At 35.4% G+C, this 27,779-nt stretch overlaps 3 protein-coding genes across 3 annotated transcripts in view; 2 read left to right on the top strand and 1 right to left on the bottom strand.

The window, feature by feature from the left end:
* LOC119079480 (sialin) overlaps positions 1-19,635 on the bottom strand; it is a 49,539-nt gene extending 29,904 nt beyond the window's left edge. Inside the window, exons 1-2 of the mRNA XM_037187418.1 lie at positions 19,496-19,635; positions 19,327-19,431 (exon numbers count right to left, since the gene is read on the bottom strand). Coding sequence (XP_037043313.1) covers positions 19,327-19,400 — 74 coding nt within the window. The 5' untranslated portion in view covers positions 19,401-19,431; positions 19,496-19,635. The remainder of the gene's footprint in view (positions 1-19,326; positions 19,432-19,495) is intronic.
* LOC119079470 (type II inositol 1,4,5-trisphosphate 5-phosphatase-like) lies at positions 1,740-4,861 on the top strand. Its single transcript, XM_037187400.1, has 8 exons — positions 1,740-2,341; positions 2,423-2,596; positions 2,684-2,846; positions 2,910-3,088; positions 3,159-3,507; positions 3,568-4,098; positions 4,161-4,356; positions 4,420-4,861. Exons 1-8 carry the CDS (start codon positions 1,779-1,781, stop codon positions 4,830-4,832), a joined length of 2,568 nt encoding a protein of 855 aa, XP_037043295.1. The 5' UTR covers positions 1,740-1,778; the 3' UTR covers positions 4,833-4,861.
* LOC119079544 lies at positions 5,813-8,560 on the top strand. The gene is made up of 2 exons (XM_037187532.1): positions 5,813-5,930; positions 7,990-8,560. Exons 1-2 carry the CDS (start codon positions 5,890-5,892, stop codon positions 8,450-8,452), a joined length of 504 nt encoding a protein of 167 aa, XP_037043427.1. The 5' UTR covers positions 5,813-5,889; the 3' UTR covers positions 8,453-8,560.
* Positions 19,636-27,779: the final 8,144 nt, after the last annotated feature.

Raw genomic sequence — 27,779 nt, 5'->3', positions numbered from 1 at the left:
ATTGAGCGGCGTCTTACAACTAATATTGGTATCCTACGGATATAGATCGTAAGTGCGCTAGGTTAGAATGGTCCGGAGCACTGAGTATGAGTATACTAGATGCGGCACTGCACATTACGCATTTTATGCAAAGATTACTGTGTAGAGGTAGACTTTACTATTGCGAATTTTGACAACATGCACGCACATACTTGAAACATTTCAAATCAAAGATGTGCAAAATTAGCGTAACAAAAAGACTTTTGAAATTTTTGCATATCCTAAAGTGTATAAAAAGAGACAAAATGTGGAGCCTTGATTATCAACACTATTTTTGTTCACAATTATGGACCATTTCATCATTGGTACGTATTAGCGTGTTACTAAAACAACTTTATGCAACTCAGCATCACAATGTTATCAACTGAGTTCTTTCGAAGTTTGACACTAAGTCAATGTGCCGTTCTGAAATAATTTAGCCGCCGCCGATCCCTTACCAGTCGGCGCACCGCCGCCGACTATTTTAAAACCGGCACACACCTCTAATTTTCGTCAACTTCCGACTTAACTTCTAAAACGACTGATATCCCGGCAAAAACTCGTTCAGAGCAAAGTTGGACGCAGTCTACAGTCTATATGTGTGATAACTTCTAAAACAAGTGATATCGCTAGAGGTGACGCTGTCAGCGTCGTTACGCAAAATTGATTTTCACAGCCAATTAATTGAAATTAGCTGATCTAGTTTTCCAAACCATTCGCCAATTTTTTTTTTCAGAAAAAATTTTAACAAACAGAATTTTGACTGAAAAATTTTCAACAAAAAATTCTGCGTCGCAAAGTGGCAGATGCTCACGGACAAACCTACGAGAACATTTAATCTGCCACATGCGACGCAGAATTTTTTGTTGAAAATTTTTCAGTCAAAATTCTGTTTGTTAAAATTTTTTCTGAAAAAAAAAATTGGCGAATGGTTTGGAAAACTAGATCAGCTAATTTCAATTAATTGGCTGTGAAATTCAATTTTGCGTAACGACGCTGACAGCGTCACCTCTAGCGATATCACTTGTTTTAGAAGTTATCACACATATAGACTGTAGACTGCGTCCAACTTTGCTCTGAAAGAGTTTTTGCCGGGATTAATAGTATATTACTTCCGAGGTTCCAAGTTATGTATTTGATAAGTGGGGTGTTACAGCCCGACCCGAAGGGGAGGGCTGTATTCCCCACTTGTCAAATAACAACTTGGAAACTCCTAAGAACAATACTTTACGTGATTAGGCAATGGAAATGAAAATGAAACATGCCGTAACACGTAAAATTGTTTGCCGTAGACTGCGAAATCATGCGCTCGTTAGCATAACGCAAGTCCAATTTATAAGATTTTTTTTTTGTAGACTGCGGAATCATGCGTAACACATAGCTTTTGAAGTTCGCCCATTTATCTCCACTAATTAGCATTAGAAAGAAAATTTTACCAAAAAAAAGTTTGTGTCACAAAAGGCAGATGTGGAGGGAAATACTGTTAAGAAAATTGTTTATGAATCTGCTGCATTTGTGAAGCAAACGTTTTTTTGGTAAAATATTCTTTCTAGAATTTTTGTGTCAAATTTTTGTTGTCACAATTTTTGCGTACAAGTGCAGAATGCGTCATATAATATTATGATATCAGTTGGTTTGGATCACTTTTTAGTCTTTAAGGGTTTTTATGTATATTAAATGTGAATATTTTAAAACTAAATTCCCACGGTTATCAGTGTTTTTGTACATTTTTCATTTATTTACATTGTGAAGTGGCAGCTATGAATGACACCCTGCCCTGTCCATCATCTCTACAAATAATTTTTTTTCGTCCCATTTTATCACAGATCTGCGAAAGTTACCAAATAATCGGCAGCGAATACAAAAATCATCTCTTGGCCCTAGTCACTTCCGGTGGCACACAAGCGATCTTTTCGTTTGCCGCATCTAAATGGATACCGGAATCATTTTCCGATTTGACGATAGAGTCCATTTATCCGATAAATGACGATTTTCGATTGGAAACGTCGACCGTTGGCACCGTATCACAATGCCAATTTAAATTGAGCTCAACGTATGGACAGGCCGTGTATTACTATTATCCATGCAGCAGCTCGCCGTCGTTCAAAGAATTTGCTCATTTCGAAAGAGACATTTCGCTTGCCAAATCGGTTAAACTGTCGCAGCCGAATTTTCAGTGGCTGGAAGCTTATCAACGCGAAGATTTGTTGGCTATTGACCGGAGCATAGCTGATGGGAGTGTGACATTGAAGAAACGAGAGTCTAAGTTTCGCGAGGAATTGGAGAAGCGAGAGCATGAGTACATAATATTCAAGAAATTTCGGTGAGACTGTCGTTACTGTGAGATGTATTCTGTACCATCAGTCAATTAATGAAATTTCATTTTCTTTTGCATCGAATTTAGAATTTACACAGCAACGTGGAATGTCAACGGTCAGTTACCAAGTGATGTTTGCTTGAAGAGCTGGTTATCTGTGACCGATGAACCACCAGACATTTATGCCGTAGCTTTTCAGGAACTTGATCTGTCCCCGAAAGCAATCACATTCAGTGAGTCACGACCTGATCCAGTATGGATGTGAGTATTACGTCACCGACAAATCATGTCGTCGACTACGTCCCCGCTCATATCAAAGCTGATTATACTTTCTCTTCCAACGAAAAGCCAAAAAGTAAAGGATGGTCTTCATCCGGGTGCTGATTACGAGGAGCTCATTTCCGTTCGTTTGGTGGGCATGATGCTGGTGATTGCTGTACGTCAAGAGCTCAGAAAAAATATTATTCGATATTCAACCGAAACTGTGGGTACTGGCGCATTGAATTTTATGGTAAGGCGCTCTGTTTTGCTTCTACCACAGATGACCGTGATGTGATTGGAATCAAACTTTTAGGGTAACAAGGGCGGTGTTGGTGTTAGTTTGCAACTGAACGAAGCGTTTATCTGTTTCGTGAATTCACATTTAGCGGCTCATACACATGAAGTTGATAGACGGAAAGAAGACCACGATGAAATTATTCGCCGCATGCAGTTTAAATATGGAATTGTGCAGAGATCAATCGATGAGCATAAGTAAGACTGATTCTTATACAAGACCTGAGACTCAATGCTATTCATTCACGTTGTGCGTTACTTTTTGCAGTCACATTTTCTGGATTGGTGACCTCAACTATAGAATCATTGAAACGCAAGGCAGAAATCAATTTGACGAGGAAAACTATTTGGAATTGCTGAAAATGGATCAACTCTATCATGAAATGCATTGCAAGCGTGTCTTCAATCATTACAACGAGGGAATCATCCGTTTTCGTCCGACGTATAAATACGATCCGGGCACTGATAATTGGGACAGCAGCGAAAAGAATCGAGCGCCGGCCTGGTGTGATCGGGTACTGTGGAAAGGAGAACGAATCGAACAATTGACTTATGAAAGTGTGATGCGATTGCAATTGAGTGACCATAAGCCGGTGTATGCGATATTCTTGTGCGGGGTAAGTTAAAACGACCGATCAATTTCTGCCACTTTCTGACCGTTCAATTTTGTTCAACAGGTCAAAACGAAGGACGAGCAAAAGTACAAACGGGTTCATGAGGATGTGCTCAAAAGAGTGGATAAGTACGAGAACGATAACCAACCCCAGATAACTGTCGAACAAACGGACATCGACTTCGACATAATCCGCTTCAACGAGACTTATACTCGTGATTTTACGGTGGCCAATAACTGCCATTTGCCCGTGCACTTTACGTTCCGCGGCAAAGAGGGTAAAGGCAGTAAGATATGCGAGTCGTGGCTGCAAGTGGAACCGACACAAGGCGAGCTTATTACCGGGGACAGTCTCAGTGTACGGCTAAAATTATTCATCGATCAGCACACGGCATGGCGAATGCATCGCAAGCAAAAGGAATCGGGAAGCAAAGTACCGTTGGACATATTGGTGTTGCATGTCGACAATGGTCGAGACATTTTCATAACGATGATCGGTGAATACAAACCGAGTTGTTTCGGGTTTTCGGTGGAAACGCTGATCCGATTGAACAATCCCGTTCACGAGTTGGATTTGAAGGAATTGCTGAAAATTGTAAGTGTTGGGCTGGTGCAGTCCGGATAATTTTTTGTTACTAAAAAAATTATTCATTACAGGAAAACAGCACCGACACAGGTCCGTCCCAACCGAATCGTATTGAAATTCCACGAGAAGTTTTTTTACTGGTTGACTATCTGTTCAAAAATGGACTCAAAACTCCGAATTTGTTCACTGTCGATCGACGATATGCGAAAAATCCCAACATCAACGATATCCGAGACTGGCTGGATGTGTGGCAGACGACCAATTTTGGTAAGACAAACAGACTAGCAATGAAAAATGTACACACTCTTAACTGATGAGTCTTAATTTTAGTGGGAACTCCTCAGACCGCTGGCGAGGCGTTATTAATGCTGCTGGAATCTTCGCCGGAACCACTTGTCAGTCCACTGGAGGACGAATGCTTGTATGCTGACACATTCGATAAATGCCGAGAGATAATCAAAATTCTGTCAATTCCAAAGAAAAACGTTTTCTTGTACATTTGCTTCTTCTTGCAAGAGGTGCTGAAACACAGTACTTACAATCGATCGGATGCGGGCAAATTGGCTATGATATTCGGTCGGGTATTTTTACGGGGACACAGTACTTCACGGAATCATCATCGATCGCTACCGGAAAAGGAACGTGAAGATCGTCGAACGGCATTCATGTATAAATTTTTGGTCGGCGATATAAGGGAATTTGTACGGAACGAGATTCCGATTGCAATGGCTATTAGTCAATAAAAGAAATTATTTAACACAATTCAACCATAGAAATTGGATTTTTGTTTTAAATTTAGTCACAAAATACATTGCGCGTGACCGGCTTATCTAAACAACGAGTCAACGAAATGGAAACATGAAACGAGTCACCGAAATGACGTCCGATGATACTGGTCAAGCCGACAAACGAAAAAGTGAACGAAATACGATAAGCCGTTGATACGCACTTCAGTTATGAATACGAATCAAATGAAGCTGTTGATTTCCGGATAAATATTACTCGTCGAAGACTTTCGAGTCTTCTAGCTTCTAGAGTAACTCTTCGAAACTTATGACCCCTCGAGATTGACAAACTATTCTTAAAGTGGGAATCAGGAACACTTATGAATGCTTGCGATATATTATTCCTCGGTAATTATGTCCAGAGAGACATACCGGACACTCTGGATGGACATGGACAAATGATGGTTTATTCCAATATGATTAGTCTATTTAGAACGATTAGTCCAAGAAATACGTCAACCCTCGCTTGGCATTCTAATTATTTTGTTGAAAATTCCATCCCTCTGCTTTCTATCATTCTATGCCCTAAAGAACCGTCCATGCGTATACATCTGCTCGATCAGCGATCTGCGTATAAAACTACCATTTCATTTAGTATCGATAGTATAGAGTGTTATGATTAGAGCGACAAGACCGAAGACCATTTTATTATAACTTGCCTTGGGGTACTTGTCAAAGTATTTGCTTCTCTTTCATCATAATATGTACTCTATTTGTAGAGTTTACTCCTTCTGTTAAATTGACAGTTGCCCCTACTTCGCATTATTTGAATAATTTATAAAAGTGTAGTAGGGTGGTTTCCAAAGAAAATCTGTGCATTGCTAACAGACAGTGAGAGCGAGATAAAAAAATAAAAAATCATCATTCGACAGATAACACAATGTCGTGAATTTCTTGATTTGAATGAAACAAAAAGTGGAACTAAATATTGAACAAGAGTCAAATTCTATTGGCCGAAAATATCATTATCCCGTGCAATAGACAGTTGATATTACACATATATATTGAGTGTCTGATGCAAGTGTTCCAGTATCCAATTATCTGCAAGCGTAACAAGTAAGTTAAGTGTTTGAATAAACCTAAATCCTTTAAAGTACATATAGAAAGTGTCTGAATGAATTCCAAAATGCAGGAAAAATTAAGTTTAGAAAAGTGTATCGGAAATAAATTGTCGATTTACCTGATTAGTGTGAAATTCATTCATTTCTTACAAAAATCTTTTCGCCTATCCTTCACGGAAAGTCCGGGTATTTCGATAAAGACTGTGTAACTTATAATATAGCTGCAATTTTCATAATATAGCTGCATGACTTTTAAAAATATAGTTACCAAACGCATATTCTGTTATAATGTTGGTTATTTACGTGCAATATAAGTTACACAACTATATTATGGATTACAGAGCTAGATTATGCACACATTTTATAGCTAGGATCTACATATTGTGGCTGTGTACTCTATATCATAGCTGTGTAACGCACATTTGACGTATGAAAAATATAGCTGTGTGCTGCATATCAGAAAATGTATGGGACCATGAATTCAAATTATGATTCGTACCGACGCTTGGTCGGACTCAATGCTAATATATAAACAAAAACTGTTCTAAAATATCTTGGCTGATTGTAATGAAGCTTGATCATCAGGTTATAGTAATACCTCTTCAATAGTCAGAATCCGTAGAAACACAGACGAATGAAAATATCAGAAATTTTACTGCGTTAGAAACTGATTAATTAGCCAAGTCGTAAAAATCAAACTCGTCATTTCAAAAAAAAAATTGAATTTGCGATTCTTCGCGTGGTTTCAATTCACTTTCTTTCAGAACCTAAAACAATCCATGTAGTGACTAAAGTAAAATATGAAAACTACAGACTTGAATAAGGCTGTGTGCCACATTATATAGCTGTAGAATTTATATTGCCGTACCAACGCTTCGAAATAAGAACGTGTTAAAGCACAAGCAAAGTTAGTACATCAGTAGCATAGGTGACGGTCGGATTCTCAGGTTAAACATCAATGGGCGCGGTTAGTACTTGGATGGGTGACCGCAAAATCCATGAAAGTTTATGAAAAAAAATTATTTCTCGTGATAGATTTGAAATGCGTCTCAAAGCTATAATATAAATTACACAGCTATTTTAACTACAGTCTTCGCAATATGCATTACACAGCCATATGCCAAAAAATGGGGGTGCTAAGTCCACTTATTGCTCTCACACGTATATTGTGATTTTCCGTGTTTATGTGTGCCTTACGCTGCTCTTAAGTCTACGTTTTGTTGAGGAAGATTATCGGTGATTCATTCATCATTCTCTTGTTTGTTATCATCTCGTATGTTTTCGAGGAAAAAATATTTGGACTTGGAACAGGCGAACAAATGTTTCGAATGTTGGTGGAACGATGACAAATTAATTACAGAATTGAAATAGTACACCTTCATCACTAGTGGTTTCCACCAGTGACGTCGTAGCTCAGTTACGAATTTAGTTGCATTAAAAACAAAATGTTTCAGCCATTACAATCGAAGAAAGATAAATTTGGGGATTTTAAGAGACATCATCTTTTTTCTGTATTCTTTCATTTCGCATGTTATTTCAAATGGCAATTGAGAAATCTTTATCTGAAAACAACCTGCAACCGAGGGATGACGCACTTCCATTTAATCCATTTAATACATTTAATCCAAAAAAAAAAATTACTTTTACCGAAATAATTAGGCTACCCACCTGAAAAATCTGTAAAGTAATTGCTAAAAATAGATTTGCACGATCCACAGCTCGTTTAAAAATTTTTTTTTGTTAAAAATGGTATTAAATTTATTTAATCCATTTAATCCACTTTACACCAAAAACTCCTAAAAGTGGATTTTTTCGCTTTTTAACATTGTAGTATGAGTTGTAGTACGTGGTTCGATCAAAATCAACAATTTTTAAGACTTTTACAGTATTTGGTAAAATGAACTTTTTTCCTATTTAATCCAATTTTTATTCCATTAAATCCATTTAATACCATTTAATCCATTTAATCTAGAAGTGAGTCACCCCTCGCCTGCAACAAAGCAGCAATACCATTACTTCATCATGAATAATTTAAATTATTTCTTTCGATTCAGATACATCACAACCATGCCATCCGATAGATTTTATACAAAATTGGCTCAACGCGAATCCGGAGGTGACCCGACATGTGTGAATGAATACGGTTTCATGGGTCTATATCAAATGGGTCAGCCAGCGTTACAAGACGTTGGCTACATAAATAATCGTGGCGGATGGACTGGAAAGGATGGTATTTGGTCTCGTGACGATTTTCTCAATAAACCAAATATCCAAACTCGTGCTATTCGTGCGTATCACAATATTGTTTGGAATCGTTATCTACCAGAGTATGTGAGGGAGAGTGTATGGAGGGTTATAAACGGCGTCACATTGACTATGAGTGGATTAATTGCTGGTGCACATCTGGTTGGTCATAAACGATTAGCTGAGTATGTTAGAACTAAAGGCAAAAAGGATGCCTGTGATGAGATCGGTACACGATGTAGTGAATACGTTCTTCAGTTCGGAGGATATTAGTTGCAATGCATCACTACAGTAACATTAAGAGGATTCATTTGTTTTCCATTAACCATACATTTACCAATATTGTTGTGTCGATGAATAAATAAACTCTCGAATACTATGCGTTGAACACTTATTAATGCAAGCAGTGTCTCTGACAGCTGGTTCATCTAGGACCTGATTAGACTCTAAATCAATTTTCAAATTATCGCCATTACCATTATAACATTACCATTATCTGAATGACGTGTTATCCGAAGTAAGCTGAATATGGTATCTCAATTCCGATTTCTTGGAATTTCTTGGAGGTTATCTTAATCTCTACGGCAATTCAGCAATTTATGACCCTTCATTACAAAAAGATGACATCTGCGGCTATTGTAAATATTGAAGCTCTTATCGAGTGGTCACTGCTTACAGTCAATCAGGACATGTTATTGGGAGTTAAAAGTACAGGAAAATTATACATGAAAATTTTGAAAAGTTGCAACTCGTCTTTATAATGTTCAGACCTCAAGAGGAAGCATCTATGACCTTACAAAAAGAAGAATGCTCAAATATACCACTTTGCACTGTACTTTTAGAACTACGAAAGGGCATAACTCAACTCAAACAATTCAAAAGAAACATTTACATCTAAAATAGATTTTTATTAAAAAGTAAATGAAAATAAATTACACAAAATAAAAGTTTTATGAATTTTGATAAAGAAAATTTATTAGTTTATCGTCAAGACGTATGTAATTGACCGTTTTGTCTATGTTGCTCAATTTGCAAGTATTCTGTAATTAAAAACAAAACAATAAATTCACAAAAAAACAATAAACAAGAATAATGAAATGATGACCGTTTAGAATAAAACTAAAACCATTGAACGTGACCCGTGACGCAGGTCCAATTACAAGAAAGTATTAATAGTATATTACTTCCGAGGTTCCAAGTTATGTATTTGATAAGTGGGGTGTTACAGCCCGACCCGAAGGGGAGGGCTGTATTCCCCACTTGTCAAATAACAACTTGGAACCTCGTAAGAACAATACTTTACGTGATTAGGCAATGTAAATGAAAATGAAACATGCCGTAACACGTAAAATTGTTTGCCGTAGACTGCGAAATCATGCGCTCGTTAGCATAACGCAAGTGACGCAAGTCCAATTTATAAGATTTTTTTTTTGGTAGACTGCGGAATCATGCGTAACACATAGCTTTTGAAGTTCGCCAATTCATCTCCACACATGACTCCAAACTAGCATTAGAAAGAAAATGTTACCAAAAAAAAGTTTGTGTCACAAATAGGGATGGGAGACGTTCAAAATTATCGATAATATCAATCGAAAGAAATTATCGAGAATCGATTAATCATATCGTTATCGATAATTATTAAATCTGAAAATTCATAATAATATACCGATATATCGGAATATATCGGATTTTCGGACCGAAATATCGATATCTTGATAATTATCAAAGTATCAATAATTATCGTTTATCGATTTTTTTTTGATAATTATCGATAATCATTATCATTATCACCCATGCCTAGTCATAGTCACAAAAGGCAGATGTGGAGGGAAGGCAGATGTGGAGGGAAGGCAGATGTGGAGGGAAATACTGTTAAGAAAATTGTTTATGAATCTGCTACATTTGTGAAGCAAACGTTTTTTTGGTAAAATATTCTTTCTAGAATTTTTGTGTCAAATTTTTGTGTCAAATTTTTGTTGTCACAATTTTTGCGTACAAGTGCTGCAGAATGCGTCATATAATATGATATCAGTTGGTTTGGATCACTTTTTAGTCTTTAAGGGTTTTTGACTGATAAGTAATGGATATTATGTATATTAAATGAGAATATTTTAAAACTAAATTTGTCGTGATATTTCTATTATAAAGAAACTAGAACATACGTAGTGGCTCGCCGCAAAGCACTACTCGTTTGATTTTTTTGTTTTTTGTGAAAAACAGAAATAGTTATTTTGCAAGTAATTAAAGGTTCTGTTGAAATAGATCAATCGAACATGACGGGACGGGGGATGTATTATCATAACTTTCATTCGCAGCGCGGGAAACAGTTCACGGGAAGTTTTTACAGTTCTGTACAATCTGATGTAAAATTTAGAAATCAAAAAAGTGTGCATTCAAGATGTGAAATTTTTCTTGTTCCTACTCCCGGGAAAAAATACTCTTTTTCCAGCAGCGCTTTCATTTGAATAAATACATAGTAATAAACGTTGGATCACTTCTGGTAACAATTATTTGAATTGCAAAATATTCAAAAGAGCTTAAGTAAAGCCACTATGAGTCAAATACGGAAATATTTTGCAAGCAATAAAAGGCTCAGAGTTTCGTGAAGAGCGTCTAGTTGGTGTAGATAGTCAGTATCGAGTGAAGATAACTCGAAGAATTCGTTTTGTAGATTGGCATTTGGTATAAATAAAGGAGTGAAATATTTTCGTCTATTGCTAAGTTCTAAAACTTAATTCAATTTAATATGGTCTTGAACTGTGTGCTCTCAGTCTGCATTTTAGCCATCATTGGTCTATCGCTGGTGTCCGTGGTTGAAGCTCAATGCAAATGGACAAATTGCGACTCACTTCTTAACTACTCAGGAGATTTGTGTGAAAAGCTAGGAAAGGGATGGAAAATGAAAAATTTCAGATACTGTGGTTTCTTGGGAAAACAAGAATATTGTTGCCAATGAAGCGACGACAAATGAATTGGAATTCTATATAAAATCAAGGTAAGATCAGAATTTGTATTTGTGTAATGTTTCAAATATGTTTTATTCAAATTGTAACAAAAATGTTTCATTAAAATAAAAAAACAAAACACAACACGTTTACAATCATTACAATCTTTGCGGAAGTGAAAAAAATTGATCAAAATTGATTTAAGAATTATTAAGTTTCATTTTAGAAAGATGATTTTTAATACAACTGAAAGAAGTTTTGATTTGACCAGTGTGAAGTAAGGTAAAAGTCTTCTCATGAAAATTATTGTTTTTCTCACACTGTTTATCACAATTCCGACATAATGTTTTGTCTGAATACCAAAATGTGTTAAAAGCTCGCAGAGATGTTAATGAGACCAGTTAATGGTTGTAAATAATGAATGCCAACTGAGAGAGTTTTCGTTGGCGGGTTGGGCGTACCCGATAAGTTGAAAATTCGAAAATTTGATTTGTCAGACACGACCGCAAACACAACTTTGGAATAGTTTTTAAACCTATGAGGGAGTCAAACTGACGTGCGGCACTGGTTTCGAATGTATACTTCCAAAAGCATAAAAAGAAAATAAGGGCAGTTATATGTCTGAGTAAGCGTTTTAGAAACCTTCGTTTTTCGTATTCTACCCACTAAGCTATTGACAATTTACCTCTTGAATTAAGCTCTAATCTGGATAATCTGGATTTGCTTCTACAAAAAGAGCAAACAATTGAAAAAAAACTAGAAACCTTCCCAATTTCTGACTTTTTTATTAGAACTGCTAGAAGTATGACGCTCAGTTTACGGAAACTGGAAACGCAAACGCATCGAAATTAAAGATATTTTTCAAATTGGTTTAAAGTAGAAGAAGTAAATTGAATCAAAATAATTCATTAACCAAACCAGGCCTCATATAAAAAGAAACGAAAAAAAAGACTAACCAAATTCGTCACCATTCCAAAAATGAACATTTTCATGCGGACTGTAGTTGTCATTCGAAGACGGTATACGTCGTTGTTTCTGGTCACGGTTGACGATTGCATACAGCGGTTCGCCTGGACGGTAATCATTGCCATATGAACTATCCACCTTTAAGGAAATTTAAATCGAATGAAATCAAATAAAAATGAAAAGAAAATTATTGTCAATCTGTGGTTGAATGCTCTTAATAAAGGATTTTGATTAAAAATTCTTTGGGAAACAAAACAAATAATTTTTAATGAAAAATATAATAAAATAAAATAAAATCTCATCTTCAAACAAAATTATAAAATAAATTCAAATTCAAAAGAAAGGAATGCGAAACAAAATAAAATTCGCAATTTTCATTACTCCACACAATTCACGTTTATTTTTTCTGTTCTTTCTAAATGCAATGTCTGCAATTTTAAAAAGTGAAGTCTTAGCAATGCCAAACTTAGTCAGTTTAACTGCTATTTCATTTCAGGTTATGAAGCAATTTTGTTACGATAATTCTATTGCATTTTGTATGACGTTCTAACTACAGGGATCCACTAAAACGAAATGTGTACGCCAATACATCAAAAATTAATTTTAAAAAAATCCAAGAGAACGTTAATCGTTATGGGAAGAAAATTGTTAATTTTGTTAGAAGGAACGTATAGATGCGATAGCAATGAACATACAATTTTTAATCAAATCCAATATTAAAGAGCTCTAATCAAAAGGTTAACGGTAACAATTTCGTAATGCTTACCTGGTCGGTTAATTGTACATAATCAAGTCTATTAAACATGCATTTTTATCTTCGATGTTTTATGTTTTGACAATTCACCGCGAGTCAGCAATTCAAACAATTTCGATACTTCTACATGTCGGCGAATACACCATAGCTAGCACATAATACAAACAATACAAAAGCGAATACGATACGAATGCAAAAAAAGGTACTCGTGGAAGCTCTGCTCGGATCGGATTAACCACATCCAATTTATTATTAGCTACACTTTTGAATATATTTAATATTGTTGTGGATATACTAATGACTAATGTACAATGGTATAATGGGTAAAGGGTAGTTGTCTCCCGCTCTCTGTTTCTGCCTCATAAGTCGACTTAAATAATAAAAATTTTGTTGCAGCGAAACCAAGCATTTTCGTGTCCAATCTTCAAAATTGTACCATTTGAGTTTGAGTTGAAAACTTTTAGAAAACTTTTCCACTTGCTTTCATACCCAAAACTGTTTCATTTTATGGATCTTTTCAGACAATGTAACGTAATTTGAAAACGGAGTGACATGGAACCATAATGTCTTTAAGGATTGTAACAATGATGTTTTGGAAACAAATGTTCTGTAGAAAAAGGGATTGAACATCAATTTTTGTAACAACAATTCTACGAAATTATGCCTGAGTCTCTAGGTAATTTAATAAAAAATTTGCGAAACGTTTGTCGTGTTGATTTTCTGAATTTTGTCGCAAATTTTTGAATGAAATTGACAGTGGAAGACAGTCAAACTAAGGCATGAATGCATCAACAGATTTTTAGCTGATAAAGGCATACAAACAAAACTAACAGTTAGGCTTGTATAAAGACGCATAAACAATTCAGTTTATATGAGTGGATCAGCTGAAGCAAATGAATGCATAAATTTCACTGCCTTCCACTGTATGAAAGTTTTCGTGATTTTTCGTCCATTTTTATCAAGGAAAATGTCTCGAAATTAGTCGACTACAACTTCTACCGCTTGTTAATAGTTTTAGAAAAAAACATGTGGAAACTTAGAGAGCAAACATCAAATACTTTGAAGACATAACACTTAATATATTGAAAGATATTGCCAGGGACTATTTTTGGGAAAACATTTATCAATATTTTCCTAAATTTTCCACAAATATTCTACATTTTTCCAAATTTTACCAGAATTTTTTTCCACCTAGGAAAATGTGGAAAAATTAGAGAAAATGTTTTACCAAAAAAGTCCTTGGATATAGGGAAATGTTCTAGCGTAGAGATGGGATTTCTTTTCTATCCCGATTATCACACAGCTATTTGTTATATTATTCTCGTGTTGGTATTTATTATAGAATGAAGACGATCATTCTGTTATGAGATTGACATGAGACATTCGTCTCTTTCTATGTTGTAAACTTTAAATAGCCTCAATACAAACAACACACACTCTACGGATAATAGCGGCAGAGTCGAAATTTTGCTTGATTTTTGCAGGTGGTTCCAGGTGGTTCCGTGTGGTTCCCGTGGTCCAATCGAAAAGTGATGTATGGAAGGTGCCCTTTATTTTTGATAATCAACAAGTCGTCAATACATCATTTTGTTCAGAAACTTCAAATTTAGCCGATATAATTTTGGGTTATTTTGACTCTGCCGCTATTATCCGTAGAGTGTGTGTTGTTCGTATTGAGACTATTTAGTAAACTTTGGAAAGTAAGATAGTTTTTTCACGATTTTTTTTTTAGATCGAACGTTCAACGACATTGTCGGATTTATTGCAAAATGTTTGGTTGTTTTGTATTAAATTGAGATTTATTTTATTTAATATATTATTTCATTATATAATTATGCTTGTAATAGAATTAATTAATATTTATAATAATATAAATTTAATTGTGTAAACTTTTACTTTTTTTTATCTTGTTGCAAGTTCTATTCATTTTTCCATTTTTACTTTTTAATTTTTCCATTTTCATTATTCCATTTTTTTTAAATTAATTTTTCTGCTTTTTAATTTTAATTCTTTTTTGTCTTCAATTTATCTTTTTTTAATTTAATTTTTTTACCTTCGTTATAATTATTTTAAATTGTAAATTATAATTAATTGTAATAACTATTTATAAATTTAAAATTATCTTTAAATGTCCCAATTTTTGTGTATATTTTAAAAATTTAAAAATTAAAAAATAAATTAAAAACTAACTGAGTCACTTCAATCATTTTTTCTCGTCAACCAATTCAGTTTCTTTTTTTTTTATTTCAATTATTTTATCCTTTTTTTGCTTTTTAATTTAAATTTACTTTTTGTCTGAGTAATTCTATATTTATATTCAAATATTTGTCTGTGTGTTTTAAGTAAAAAAATTCTTTGTGTACCAAGTTTTAAAACTTTCTTCTTCTTCAACTCCACTTCTTTAAACTTTTATTTTCCAATAGGCCAATATAAAAGATGGCTTATACAGTTCAATACACCTCTACATTTATATTTATATGTACCGAGTAAATGGTTTGTTTTCTTCTTCTTCTTCTTCTTTCTGATGTAATGTTTTATATGCAATGCAATTCATGTCTTTTATTTACACATAATTTATGTCTTTAATTGTTATAGTATATTTAAATGCTATGTTACCAAAAAGTAAAAAAAAAGACCGGGGAAATAAATTGATCCAAGAGTAGAAATAAGTAAAATATATTTTGTTATACGAAGGTTATTAGTTTAAGATTCAATTTATATTATTGTTTACATCCTCTTATCGATTCAATTTTTTGTTTGTTTATTTCATATAAAAACACAATTTTACTGTATATCCAACAAAAAGTCTGTTTGGTATAAGTAGTTTACGTATAAAACTTGGAAAAAAATCGTTTTTCATTGTGGTCATCGTTTTACAATCAACAAAACTAATTTGATGTCATTACAAAAACTGTCAAAATCAAATTCATAAGCTCGAATTCGTAGACGACTCTGTGTCAATGTGCATCACTTTACATGCATTAAAAAGTCGTACTCTCTAATCAATTAATTCAGTTAGAAAAAACAATTGTTTCGTGATGGAGTTTATTTGAGGTAAATTATGTTGGTAAATTTGTCCTAAATCAAAGTCAACTATCAGAATAGCTATGTAGTTTTGAAGCATAGTCACCGCCACAAGCCCGCCACTGACATTTAGAAGTGTACAGATTTTAGTCTAAATTTTTGTGACATTGTAACAGGCTCGTTCCGTCACTATGGTGATATAATGATGTGTGGACATAACTCTTTTTTACTGTTAGTGTTCGTATCTCTCATAGCTCTCCGTTACATTGCTAGTGTTGAAAATATCAATTTTTAAGTTTGATGTTCGGAAGGAATGACAGGATTGCTTATAAAAACTTTCAATTTCGTGAGCTTTGATTTCAGACTCATTTTCGTGTGTTGTTGTCTTTTTTTGGCTTTGTTTAAAAATTTAAACTTTTTGTTGTTGTTGTGTGTGTACAATGTTTAGAATACTAATCTTCTGATCCAACACATTTAAATAGTTCATCTTACATCGGTTTCTTTTTGTTAAATATTTCGTTAATTAAAATCTCAATAAGTTTTTCGTTTTTATTAAATTTTCTTTTTAAATTTAGTTTTTTGTTGCTATTTTTCTTTCTAAGGTTTATTTTTGCTTGGTATGTTTCAATTTGTTTCTCTTTTTTAAATTTCATCGAGATCGTTTTAAGATTTTCATTTAATTTTATACTGATTAGATCTACACACTTTAATTTGCCCATTTCTATTTTAAAAAATTGTGGTTTTTGTTGTTTTGTTGTTGTTTTGTTAGTTTGTTTGTTTATTTAGTGAAAACAATTTCTTCATTTTATTAAATTTTTCTCGTTAGTTGACTACATCATATCGTGTGAATGTGGGTGTGTGTATACATTGTTTAGTATATGCAAATATTATATAAAATAATTGATCAGACATTTTGATAATTTACCTTGTTCTTCTCATTAATGTTTTCGTTTAATTGCTTTAAAATGTTGCTAATTTACATTTTTTTTTCGATTTTTATTTCCATTTTCCTTTAATTATTAACCACATTTTTCTCCTGTTTTTAGTTTGTCTTTTAAAGCAATAGTTTTCATGTCGCCACTTGGATAAATCAATAATTACATCAACAAACAAAACGATCAATCTATTATACGCCTAACCGAACAAAATATAAAATTTATAAAATATTTTCTTTAAAATAAAATGGAAGAAACGTTTGATAAATTCCAAGCAAAACATTCAGCCAGACACCTGTATAGACAGAATTGATAAGGGAAATGCACAGACCAAAATACATTGTGAACTGATAAATTTTTTTCATAGAACTTCATGACTAACGTCATGCTTGACGTTCTCTTTAGTCAATAGAAACAATGGCCGATCATTCCCGAACTGTACCAAAGTTATTAAAAAATCGTCATAAAGAGCGTAAGTTCAAGCATAAACAGAGACACTGTGGTGGGCCATCTGGCCTGGGAAGATTTTCACTCGAACTTTTGCCAGTCCCGAATGGAATGTGCTAATGAAGGTAATAGGATTGCTTACTACTACCACTCTTTGTGTTAAGTCTTGACGATTGGGGATTTAATGATAAAGTCAGCTCTACGAATACGTAAAAAGTGTAATTGGATATTCGTTGATCTGTAGTTTCCTTATGATGTAGAAATCGAGGTTTTAATCAGCCTGTTCACCAGTTAAGGATCGTATCGGGAGAAGTTCCTTTTCTAAAAGACCTCATCTTTCGTTCATCTTTATTAGAAAATTAGAACGCTAACATGGACGATATAGAAGCCAAGTCAACAGTTTTTTGACTAAAATTTTGCTTGAAACATCGAATAAAATTTTTTTTTTTAAATATTTTCTCTTTGCTGTGTCACAAAATGGAATGACGCTTTTTACACACCAAATACAGGGATTCATTATTGACGAATAACATAAAAGACAAAATTAATATCACATTTCTCTAAGAACAAAAGGAAAAAAAAAATAAAATGTGTTGACACGACGTTCAACAGTTAAGTCCCAAAACATCGGATTTCTGAAGCTCCGACCGGTTACATCATCTTTCGTTTAATTTTTCATTTATCAAAAACACCACTAAAGTATTACTTAACATTTCCGATAGAGGAATTTCTGTTTAAATACATAGAGGTTTGTGAGTATTCTCGTTATAATAATATTTGAATCAAGGCAATGTCAACATTAATTTTACAATTAATATTTCTCTCTTTTGATGATAGTTTTGCTTTTGTTGCCTTAGATATTTCGCTAAACTCACATTCATAACATTTCTCCTTTTTTTGTTTGATTGCACACATTACTTTCCCACCTTGCAGTAATTTCTAATTTCATTCATTTGACCATAAAATTAGCTCTGAATAATTAACAGACTGATGCTGACGCTTTTTTCTCTTATTATTAAGTAGTAGTGCCAAAGGAAGGGACGGTTTTCTAGATTTAATCAACGAAATTACAGTCAAAAGTTTAATATCATTAAACTTTAGGACAAAAGACAAATAAGTAGTGTGAACATGGCAGCTTTGAACCATTACGATGGGCGTCCTACTTCACCTGTCACAGACGGTTATCGTTAACGACGACAAAAATTATGACAAACTCTGGGTAATACAAGATTGTAAATATTTTGATCGATTGAAGTAATAGAATATTGAAAAATAGAACGATAAACGTACCGACAGATTGAAATAAATTAAAATGTGAAATAGTTCTTTTTATGACTCAATTGGAACGAAAGCAAGTTCCTAAATATTTCTGCTCGGTTTTCTGCCAAAAAATCGCAGTTTATCCCGAACATGCAGATATTTAAGCATAGCCATTGCACTGAATCATTGAATGACAAAAGAAATTATTCCAGTGTGGATGCTGTAAGCACGAAAGAGGTTAAGGTTTTTCGGTTATTTTAAATTTCGATTGTTGTTGGAACCACTTGCGAATCGTTGGAAGTAAATATCTCCTCACTGACGGTCGTCAGTTCAAATATTTTGTGTGAATTTTTACGACGCCTCTTTCAATTTAGGCAACATCTGACTAATATTTTCGACGTTAAGGAAGTATTAACGGAAAAAATAGTGAGGGAAGGTGTTTGATATTGCCCAGCTGCTGTATGTCAACACCATTTCATAGTCTTTCGAATGTAGTTAACTATAACCCCTTCAGATAATATTATTTACAGTCACAGCTAATTTTAATGGAAAATTCAATTTTAAATAACGAAACAAGATAGAAAATTCGAATAAAATTCTTCCATAAAGTTCACAATTTACATTTTTATCGTTTCGTAAATCGATTTCCCAACTTTTGTGATTGGAAATCGTTTTTTTTTTCTTCAAATTTCTTCGTTTAAACTGTCACTCAAAATGCACCGCCTGATAGCGCAACATTGTTTGTAAAATTCAGCTCATTTAAGCGAAAATGGCGACTGAAATAATAAACCGACAAATGAAATATTAATGACTTACTGTGGATGGTGGCTGAATTGGTCCGTTTCCGGTGGATATTGGTTGATAAATACGCTGTTGACCGGCATCTGCATAATTCATATCAGCCATTGGTATCTCGTCGTTCTGATGAAAACGAATTATGGTTTCAAAATGAATTTTCACCACGAAAATCGTAGTCTCGACTTACCCTCTGATATATGGGCCCTGATCCACTGGCGGGAATCATATTCACTTGACCGCTAACCGCATTATTTGCGCCTCGATTCGTCGAGTTGGAATTGCCAGCAGCTGCATTGCCTGTCGGTCGTTTCATTGTTCGATCTTCATATCGAGTTCCACCCTGTGACGCCATCGGACGGTTTAATGTGCTATTTGCATTGTTGGGTGAATTCGGTGCTGCATTTCTAGCTGCCACTGTTTTCGTTACAAAATCTTGCTCCTTCCAGCCGTGCTTTTTGTAGACGTCACGCAGTTCCTGATGCTGCCATGCCGTGAAGAGTACTTGCCCAGCAAATTTCAATACTCTTGGAGTGTACTTTTGCCGCTGTCGTGTAATATTCATTAATCGTTCGACACCACCGGCGTCGAGCAGCGATCGCGAGAATTCGGCATTCTTTTTGATCACTTCATTCAGAGTGGCAAGAACGGCGGCTATTGTATCGTCCGATGTACCCTGATCGTGTTGAGGATTTCCCGAAGGCAATTTTTGGACTAAATCACGCATCGCATATTTACCAATCAGTTCCTTGTTACGCTGATCGATGGCCAAGTTCCGCAGAGCTGTGGCAACAGCACAAACCACTCGATCCACTTCCATGCGCAACAATTCCACTAGAATGGGTAAGCCTTTCTCTTTCCTCACAGCTGCTCTAATTTCGATACTTGGTTGCCAGTAGCAAGCGGCTAAATTCTGTAGTGCTCCTGCGGCCGCTTCAAGTGTTTCGGGATTCGAACAACTTTGTAGCAATGCCAAATACGATTGAACCACTTCCGGTTGCCACAATAATTCATAACCCTTAGCCGGTTCTTGTCGTTGTATGGAACTACGTGACGTCGTACCACTTCCGCCGCTCGCACCAGATGCATCGTTTCCACTTCTACCTGCTCCCGATAAACCGTCCTTTTGTTCGGACGATTGTGATGAGTCCTTCTTCTTTTTACTTGCACCGAAACAACCCAAATTTTCACCTAAAATACAAAATTTTGTCGCATGAAATTTACGATTCTGTTGACGGTACACAAACCAAAATATTTACCTTTCGATGACGATGACGATGATGAGGGTCGACTCTGTGTTGGTAGTGGATGTTTGTCATAGTTGGGATCTTCCACTTCCTGGCATCGATAGGAAAGATTTCTCAGAATGCACACACAATTCTCCACGATCTTATTTCCAATGTTCGATTTTTCAATCGCTGATCGTACAACGTATAGCAGTGCATCGACTAAACCATCACAATCACGTAATTTGGTTCGAGCATACTCTCCAGCTGAACTAACGTTCCGTAACACACCAGACGCATTTCGGAACACTGTCGACCAGCACGTCTCACCCGGACTGTTCACATCCCATCCGGAATGTGGGATTATAATATAGGTCACAATGCAATGTACACCATCGTCAATTATCGATCGCTTTAAGTCCTCGCAAGAAGACATGTTCCAGATGACGCCGGTCACCAATTCTTTTACCTCGGATTCGGTAGTTCGTCGGAGCAAATTGATTAAAGCTATGATTCCTCCGGCATTTTTTATTGCTCGTTTGTTTTCGTCATTTTGTCGTCCATATGACAGATTACGTAGTGCACCGCATGCATTTCGATACACTTCGGGTGACTCGTGCGCTAATAATTTGACTAATGGTGGCAATCCACCCAATGTACGTGTTCGCTGTTTATTGGGATCGTCCATGTAGCACAAATGCTGTAGATAAGCAGCAGCATTCGCTTTGATTACATTGTTTGGATTATTGAGAAAAGAGATAACTTCAGTTAGATTTGGATCACGCCATCGCATGGCTCGTTGATCATCATCTGTCATTCCAACACCAACACTTCCCGGCGATGTTGTCATTCCAGTATGGCCCAAAATTCCATGTCCATGCATCGACAGATTCGACATGTGTTTCTGCAATTCTTCCTCGTTTTCGAACAATAATCGGCCTGGAATGTGAGATCCAACCGTTGGACCTGCTCCGTTCATACTGTCTTCATAAACAATAGGTCGGGTTCCGTATGTGGAATTTGCTCCAGCCACAACTGGACCATGCATACTTGTATTACCGTACGGCGATGTGGACACATATCCATATACCATTTGTGTGGGATCATCTTGATGGAATCCATCCACTCCGCCTGGTGACGGCGTTATTCGATAGTCAGGCATTTCGTCATATGGAGCTTGTAGGTATGCACCTGGCGGTATCACTGAATGGGCTTGATTCGCATTCACGGCAGCACCAACTGGTAATGGTGATGAATCGCTGTGATCATCACTCGGACTCGGCGATGTACCCGATCGATCGTTTACAGCATATTCAGCTAGATACGATCCGCCAGTGTTCGGTCCACCATACGGTCCAGAATTCGCGTATTGTCCAGCAGATGGATAATGTTCGTAGTCTTGATAATGTGGATGTGGATGACCGTGATATTGAGGATCTATCATGCCGCCATGAACATACATGTGTTGTTGGGGATGATGCTGGCCAAGATGTGGCTGCTCCATGTGATTATAATTTATGTACTGTGATCTGAAACGGAAAAAGTGGTTCCATGAGCGAGACATTCGAAGGCATAGCACGAAAAGAAAATTTGTCGGGAAATCATACGTAAAAACGGTTAACATAAAGCAACAAAAGAAACTAACCGAGGATACATCCCCAATGGCATAGCTACATAATCGACGGGTTGGCCGTCGGCACCTAAATGTGGCACATCTAAAGGCATTGCAACATAGTCGACCTGTTGGCCATCCGGACCCAAATGTTTTACTTCGCGTACTACTTTCGTTACGGTTGTCACTTGTTGTGTGGTTTGCTGTTTGTGCGTGCGTGAAACGAGTGCTGCATCTTCGCTGTGCACCGATAAATGTGAGGAATTTGGTGAATGTTCCGAGTGACCGTTACTGTGATTGTTATGGTAATTATTTGGTGTATTTTCGGTGGAATTGATAGTTCTGAAAGGACAGACATTGATTGCGTGTAAGTTTCGGAAGTGACTGACAAATATGGCTTGAATGTAATTGAGTTTATTGCACATTTTGTGTTGTACGTTTTAACAAATGAATGACTGAACATGGTGAACTGCAGTACGTTGGTTCAAGATGATTATGTTTAAGGTCTAAATTCTGGTTGATATATATTTTGAGGATATTATAAAGCTCATCAGGAATCAAAAGAACGGTCAGCAATCGTCGATGAAACCTGAATCAACCATATGATGAAGTTATCTACGACAGTAGCGATTATGAGTGTTAATGTAACATCTCTTACATGGAGAAACAAAGGATCATTTGTTCTGTGTTTCATGGAATAGAATCATCCCAACCATCCCTTTACGGGGAAATTTTCCGGTTCAAGCAAGGGTATGCACCCTTAAATGGTGCCGTTCTAAAGCTACGTAAGCGAAATTAAATTGACACCTTGATCCAGGCAGAGCAGTTGCTGGGGGTGTGATGCTTTCAACCAGTACAGCAAAACATTCTGAATGTGATACATGAAAACTTAAAATAAATCTGAGATGAACAGCTTTCGTTGCCTGTGCTGCGAAAAATGTAGGGTTGTCTCTTGACATTATTTCTTGACATTATTTCTTGAAAAACTTTCGAAGCTGCAGAAAAATCGTTGGCATTGAACAGAACATTGTTAAAAAAGAGACTCGGAAAAAACATTTCCATAATTTTCTGAAGAGTCCAAGACGTGTGTTCATTTCAAAGTCATTTATCGTGCTCTTGTCGCTATGATCTCTTATTCCTATTGAATAAGTTAGCGTTGTACAGTGTATATATGTATAGTGTGTGTCGTGAATTACTTTCAGAAAGCTTTTCTAAATACGACGATTGGTAAACTACTCACTTGTAATGTTGCATTTCTGTCCCTTTCTCTTGGAGTATTCTTCTGTAATTAGAAAAAAAAAACATTTTTCTGACGACATCTTAGATAGTTTGAGTATCTGATACTATGATCCCAAATCTATTGTGCTAAACCGATAAACTATGTGTTCTAAAATTTTGGTCGGCAAAAGGAAACAAAACGAAAACTAACGTCTAATCGGTGGTTTAATTGTCGGTATTTACCAGCAAATCCTACTATATATAGTCGCAATAATAGATTGATTGTGCCTAAACTACTAACTTTACATTTCAAAGGCAACGTTTTTGTCACGCCTAATTTTATGGAAATGAAAAACATTTAAAATAAAATGAACGAAACCAAAAAAAAACGAAACGGTAAGGTTATAATGGCTCTGACCTACCTTTGTGTGATTTCTGTATGCGTTATGCTGTGTTCCTGTCGTTGCTCCACTCGGCGATTAACGAGTCTGTCATGAAAAGTGGTCAGAAATTTACAGAATTAATAAGATTCATTGACCAATGAAATACGTTTCTTCTTCATTTTACTAAATTTATCAGAAGACTCATCTAAGAAAGACGAAATTGAATCGAAACTGTTTCCGATGGAAATTAAAATAATAATTTTTTTTTTATCGAAACGAAACACAAACAACACTCAGAAAGAACTTGCCCATTTGAATATGGCAATAAAAATTGATTTGAAATAAAAATTCAGTTGATAACATTCAAAAGTGACATGCTTAACGGAGTACGAAAAAAAAAGAACGAACGAACGATAACAATCTCACAGAGCAAACTAGATACCACTAATATGTAAGGGAAAAATTTTATCAATCACCAGGCAAGCACATCAAATAAACCAGAACCTATATTTGTATTGCATGCAATGTATTCAGCTGACAAATTTCGGTATAGTGCAAATATCGAAGCAAATAAATATATATTACGCTTCACAGATAAGAGCAATGAGTAAAATGTAAACGTTAGCGCAATAAATAGAAAAACGTTTTTTGCTTTTCCATTCCGAGTCTATATTTCACAAACACAAAAAAAAACACCACCACCACCACCAACAGATCTAAATTCTTTGCGGTGAAAGAGGTGAAATTTTAACTCTAATTGGTTTTCTGAATGTAAAATACACTAAGACGTGGCTGGCGCATTCAATATGAACAATAAATTCAAACAAGTTGTTGAAGACGAGATAACTTCACACTCCCGGTATAACTTACACAGCGAGCACAATGAAGTCATTCATATAACAAAATTCATTAAAGATTTTATGGGAAGACAGACTCGATTCGAAAGCACATAAAGCCTTACATAAAATTCAAATTGCATGGATCGAGTATTTTGTGTAAATTGATATGGACTCGTCGTGTTGTTGTAAACTTTAAGTCAATCGAAAAATTATGTGTCGTCAGATTTCTAATTAAAAGTTATTTAATTGAGAGTGTTCTCTCTGCACACAAAAGCGCACCTGATATTCACACAGATCTGACATGCACATTTATATGATTTGTTTCGTCGGGAGGTTGGTTTTTTTTTGCTAATTTTATTTTCATTAAAATCTAAAAATTAGCAACACCAGCCCTGAACCGCATTTTCTGTCATTGTGTTCCGACATTTGAAATTGTTTCAAATTTCGGTTTTGAATGCAAAGTATTGTGGTTTTCACATAACATTCTGTTTTATTGTCAAATAGCTGCGATATGGAACAACTTTTGCTAAATTATTTTCATACAATTCAACGAAACCTATAGAAATGTCATGTTTATTTGAACAGAGGTGTCCCTACAATGGAAAGATTATACTAGGTTTTCGTATTATTCATAATTAAATTATTCTGAAAGTTTACCAAGATTAAGATATGAGCATTTGTGCAGCAAAAACTCTTCGAATACATCACATATATGACTAGGTCTACACACACAGCATTTATAGTCGAGGTGATGACAAGAATTAATTGGCTGAACTGTAAATATCTGTTAAAGACAGTTGAAATGGGACAGTTGGGAGTGACGATATTAATAATCGTCATTAGGAAAATCCACTTTTTCAAATCTAAAATTTTTGAAGATTTTCTGATTTATCGTCACTATCTTAAGGATTAATTATACTTTGACTGGTAGTTCGTATGTAAAAATGAGTCCGCAGCATTTGCAATGTGTAATGTCGCTGAATCGTTACCAACAACATTTTAATCATAATTGTTTTCGACAACTTAATGATCGTCAGTGACATTTCTATCAATACCCATAAAATAGTTTCGAACGTGACCAATGATCAATTAGAAAATAATAATGAGAAACTGCGTGCACAGTGCCTATTTTTAGGAATTCAATACTTAAAAATTCATTTGAAATTTAGGAATTTTTAGAGTTTTTTTTTAAAGAATTTTATGGATTTTTGAAGAATGAAATTCCTAAAAATAGGCTCTGGTACTGCTACGATACACGTTTTTCAATCTGCACTTGACTTTCTACCACGTCGACATTGAAGTCTTTTTACAAAAACTGTCTGTTTGAGATGGAGAAATTCTCGAAATTCTAAAATAAAATCCAGAAAACCGTAAACGAAACGCAAACCATCAAATAATTCACACAGACAGAGCCTCTGACCTAAGTGGTTTTTTTTTAAACACAAAAAGCCCACTTAGGTCCAGAGATGTCACACCTTTCTCTATGTTTTATGTCATAGGCACACTCGACGACTCAGGCTTGGATTCAGGTGAATGGACCTGAACCGTACCTGCCGATACGCCAATCGCTGTGCAAAAGTGCACTGACTGGGGTTAAGCATAAATACACACAACGCTGAGCAGTATATGATGGAGGTATTCACATGAAATGCTTCTTCCCATACAGCCTGCGACGAAAAATGGTGGTAGGAGCGATTACAGGACATTGTGGGCTGTGAAATGTTCCTGCGATCTAGAAGAAGAAACGGGCACACATTTAATATGCGATTGTCCCAAATTTCTTCAATTAAGTCGCAGGATTCTGGGAGACTATAAAGTGGTTCGTTCAGAAATTGTTGCAATAGAACCTGACGTTCTAGCGGCATGTTTCGTGATCTTTACTGATCGTCCCAGCCTGATGTACCTATCATATCATATGATCAGCGATCGCTGTGCTGAGATCTCTAAGATTAAAACGCTTTTATTAATAAATCCTTGTCATACCAAGGTTTCCTAATTGGCAGAAGAACATTTTTGTTGTTTGCTATGTTTCAATCCCAATAACAGAGACACAAATTCATTTTACTGTTATTCTGTCGTTCCTATTCGGTCTTCGTTTCCCCTCTAAAAAAATTATTGAAATACGCGAGGCCTTAGCACTGAGCCGATTTTAAGAATATTGCACTCTGATTACATTTTCACTCTTATTGAATTAATACTAGGTCTGGGTTCTTTCGTTAAAAAAAACTCACTACCAAACACACCATACTTCATGCTGCGGACACATTTTCATTAAAATGTGACTTAGACATTTCCAGTTCCAGTCCACCTATAATATTTAATCTCACACTTTCTATCAGCTATTCTAAATATGTGACAAAAAAAGGAACAAGCGTTGACAACTCTAATGAAATGAAATCATAATCGAAAGACAAGCCCATTTTTCTACGTTCTACTAACTTGATAAGTTTCAAAAATTAAATAAAAAAATTTTATGATTAAATGGTGATTGTGTGTTTCATCATTACTTACAGGCATGAATCTACAAGTTGACTGTTTGACATCTCAACTTTGGATGACCTGAGGATTAATATTTTTTGTTCGGAAATTGGAGTCGTTCTTATTTTCAATTTTATTATTACAAACGAAAGGAATTGAAATCATAAATTTAAAAAAGTGATCGGAATACGCAACTTTAAATACATGTGACAGTCGGGGACAAATACAGTCAGAGGCAGTGAATTTTCCTCATGAATTTGCTTCAGCTGTTTTTCAGCTGATCCACACATACAGTCTGCTACACACTCGCGCGCGGTAGTGGTGAAACCGTATAAAGATGTATAAAGAGTTTGGATTGTTTGTGTGGGTCAGCTGAAGCAAATTCATGATGAAAATTCAATGACTCTGACTGTATTTACAACGGTCAACTTCTTTCAGCGGTGTTCATTCATACAAATTCGTATTTAGTCAGGAATCATCAGTCTCTTTCGATCAATGTAGAATAAATACAGCTGTGACATACAGTAGCTTACCCGGAGACAAAGCTACCCGGTACAGGTGAGATTTTCAACCCGTTTTTGTCAGTGACTAACAAAGCATTTGCACATGTTTGACATGTATATACGATTGTACTGATCAAATTAGCGTTTATTAGCACTTTAAAGTGAATTCACACAGACACGATTTTCTATAGCCTGAATGAAACAAGTCAATCGTT

Source organism: Bradysia coprophila, unplaced genomic scaffold (assembly GCF_014529535.1).
Source record: "Bradysia coprophila strain Holo2 unplaced genomic scaffold, BU_Bcop_v1 contig_324, whole genome shotgun sequence".
NCBI lineage: Eukaryota > Metazoa > Arthropoda > Insecta > Diptera > Sciaridae > Bradysia > Bradysia coprophila.
Note: the sequence above shows the minus strand (reverse complement) of the source record. Positions and strands in the feature narration are given on the sequence as shown.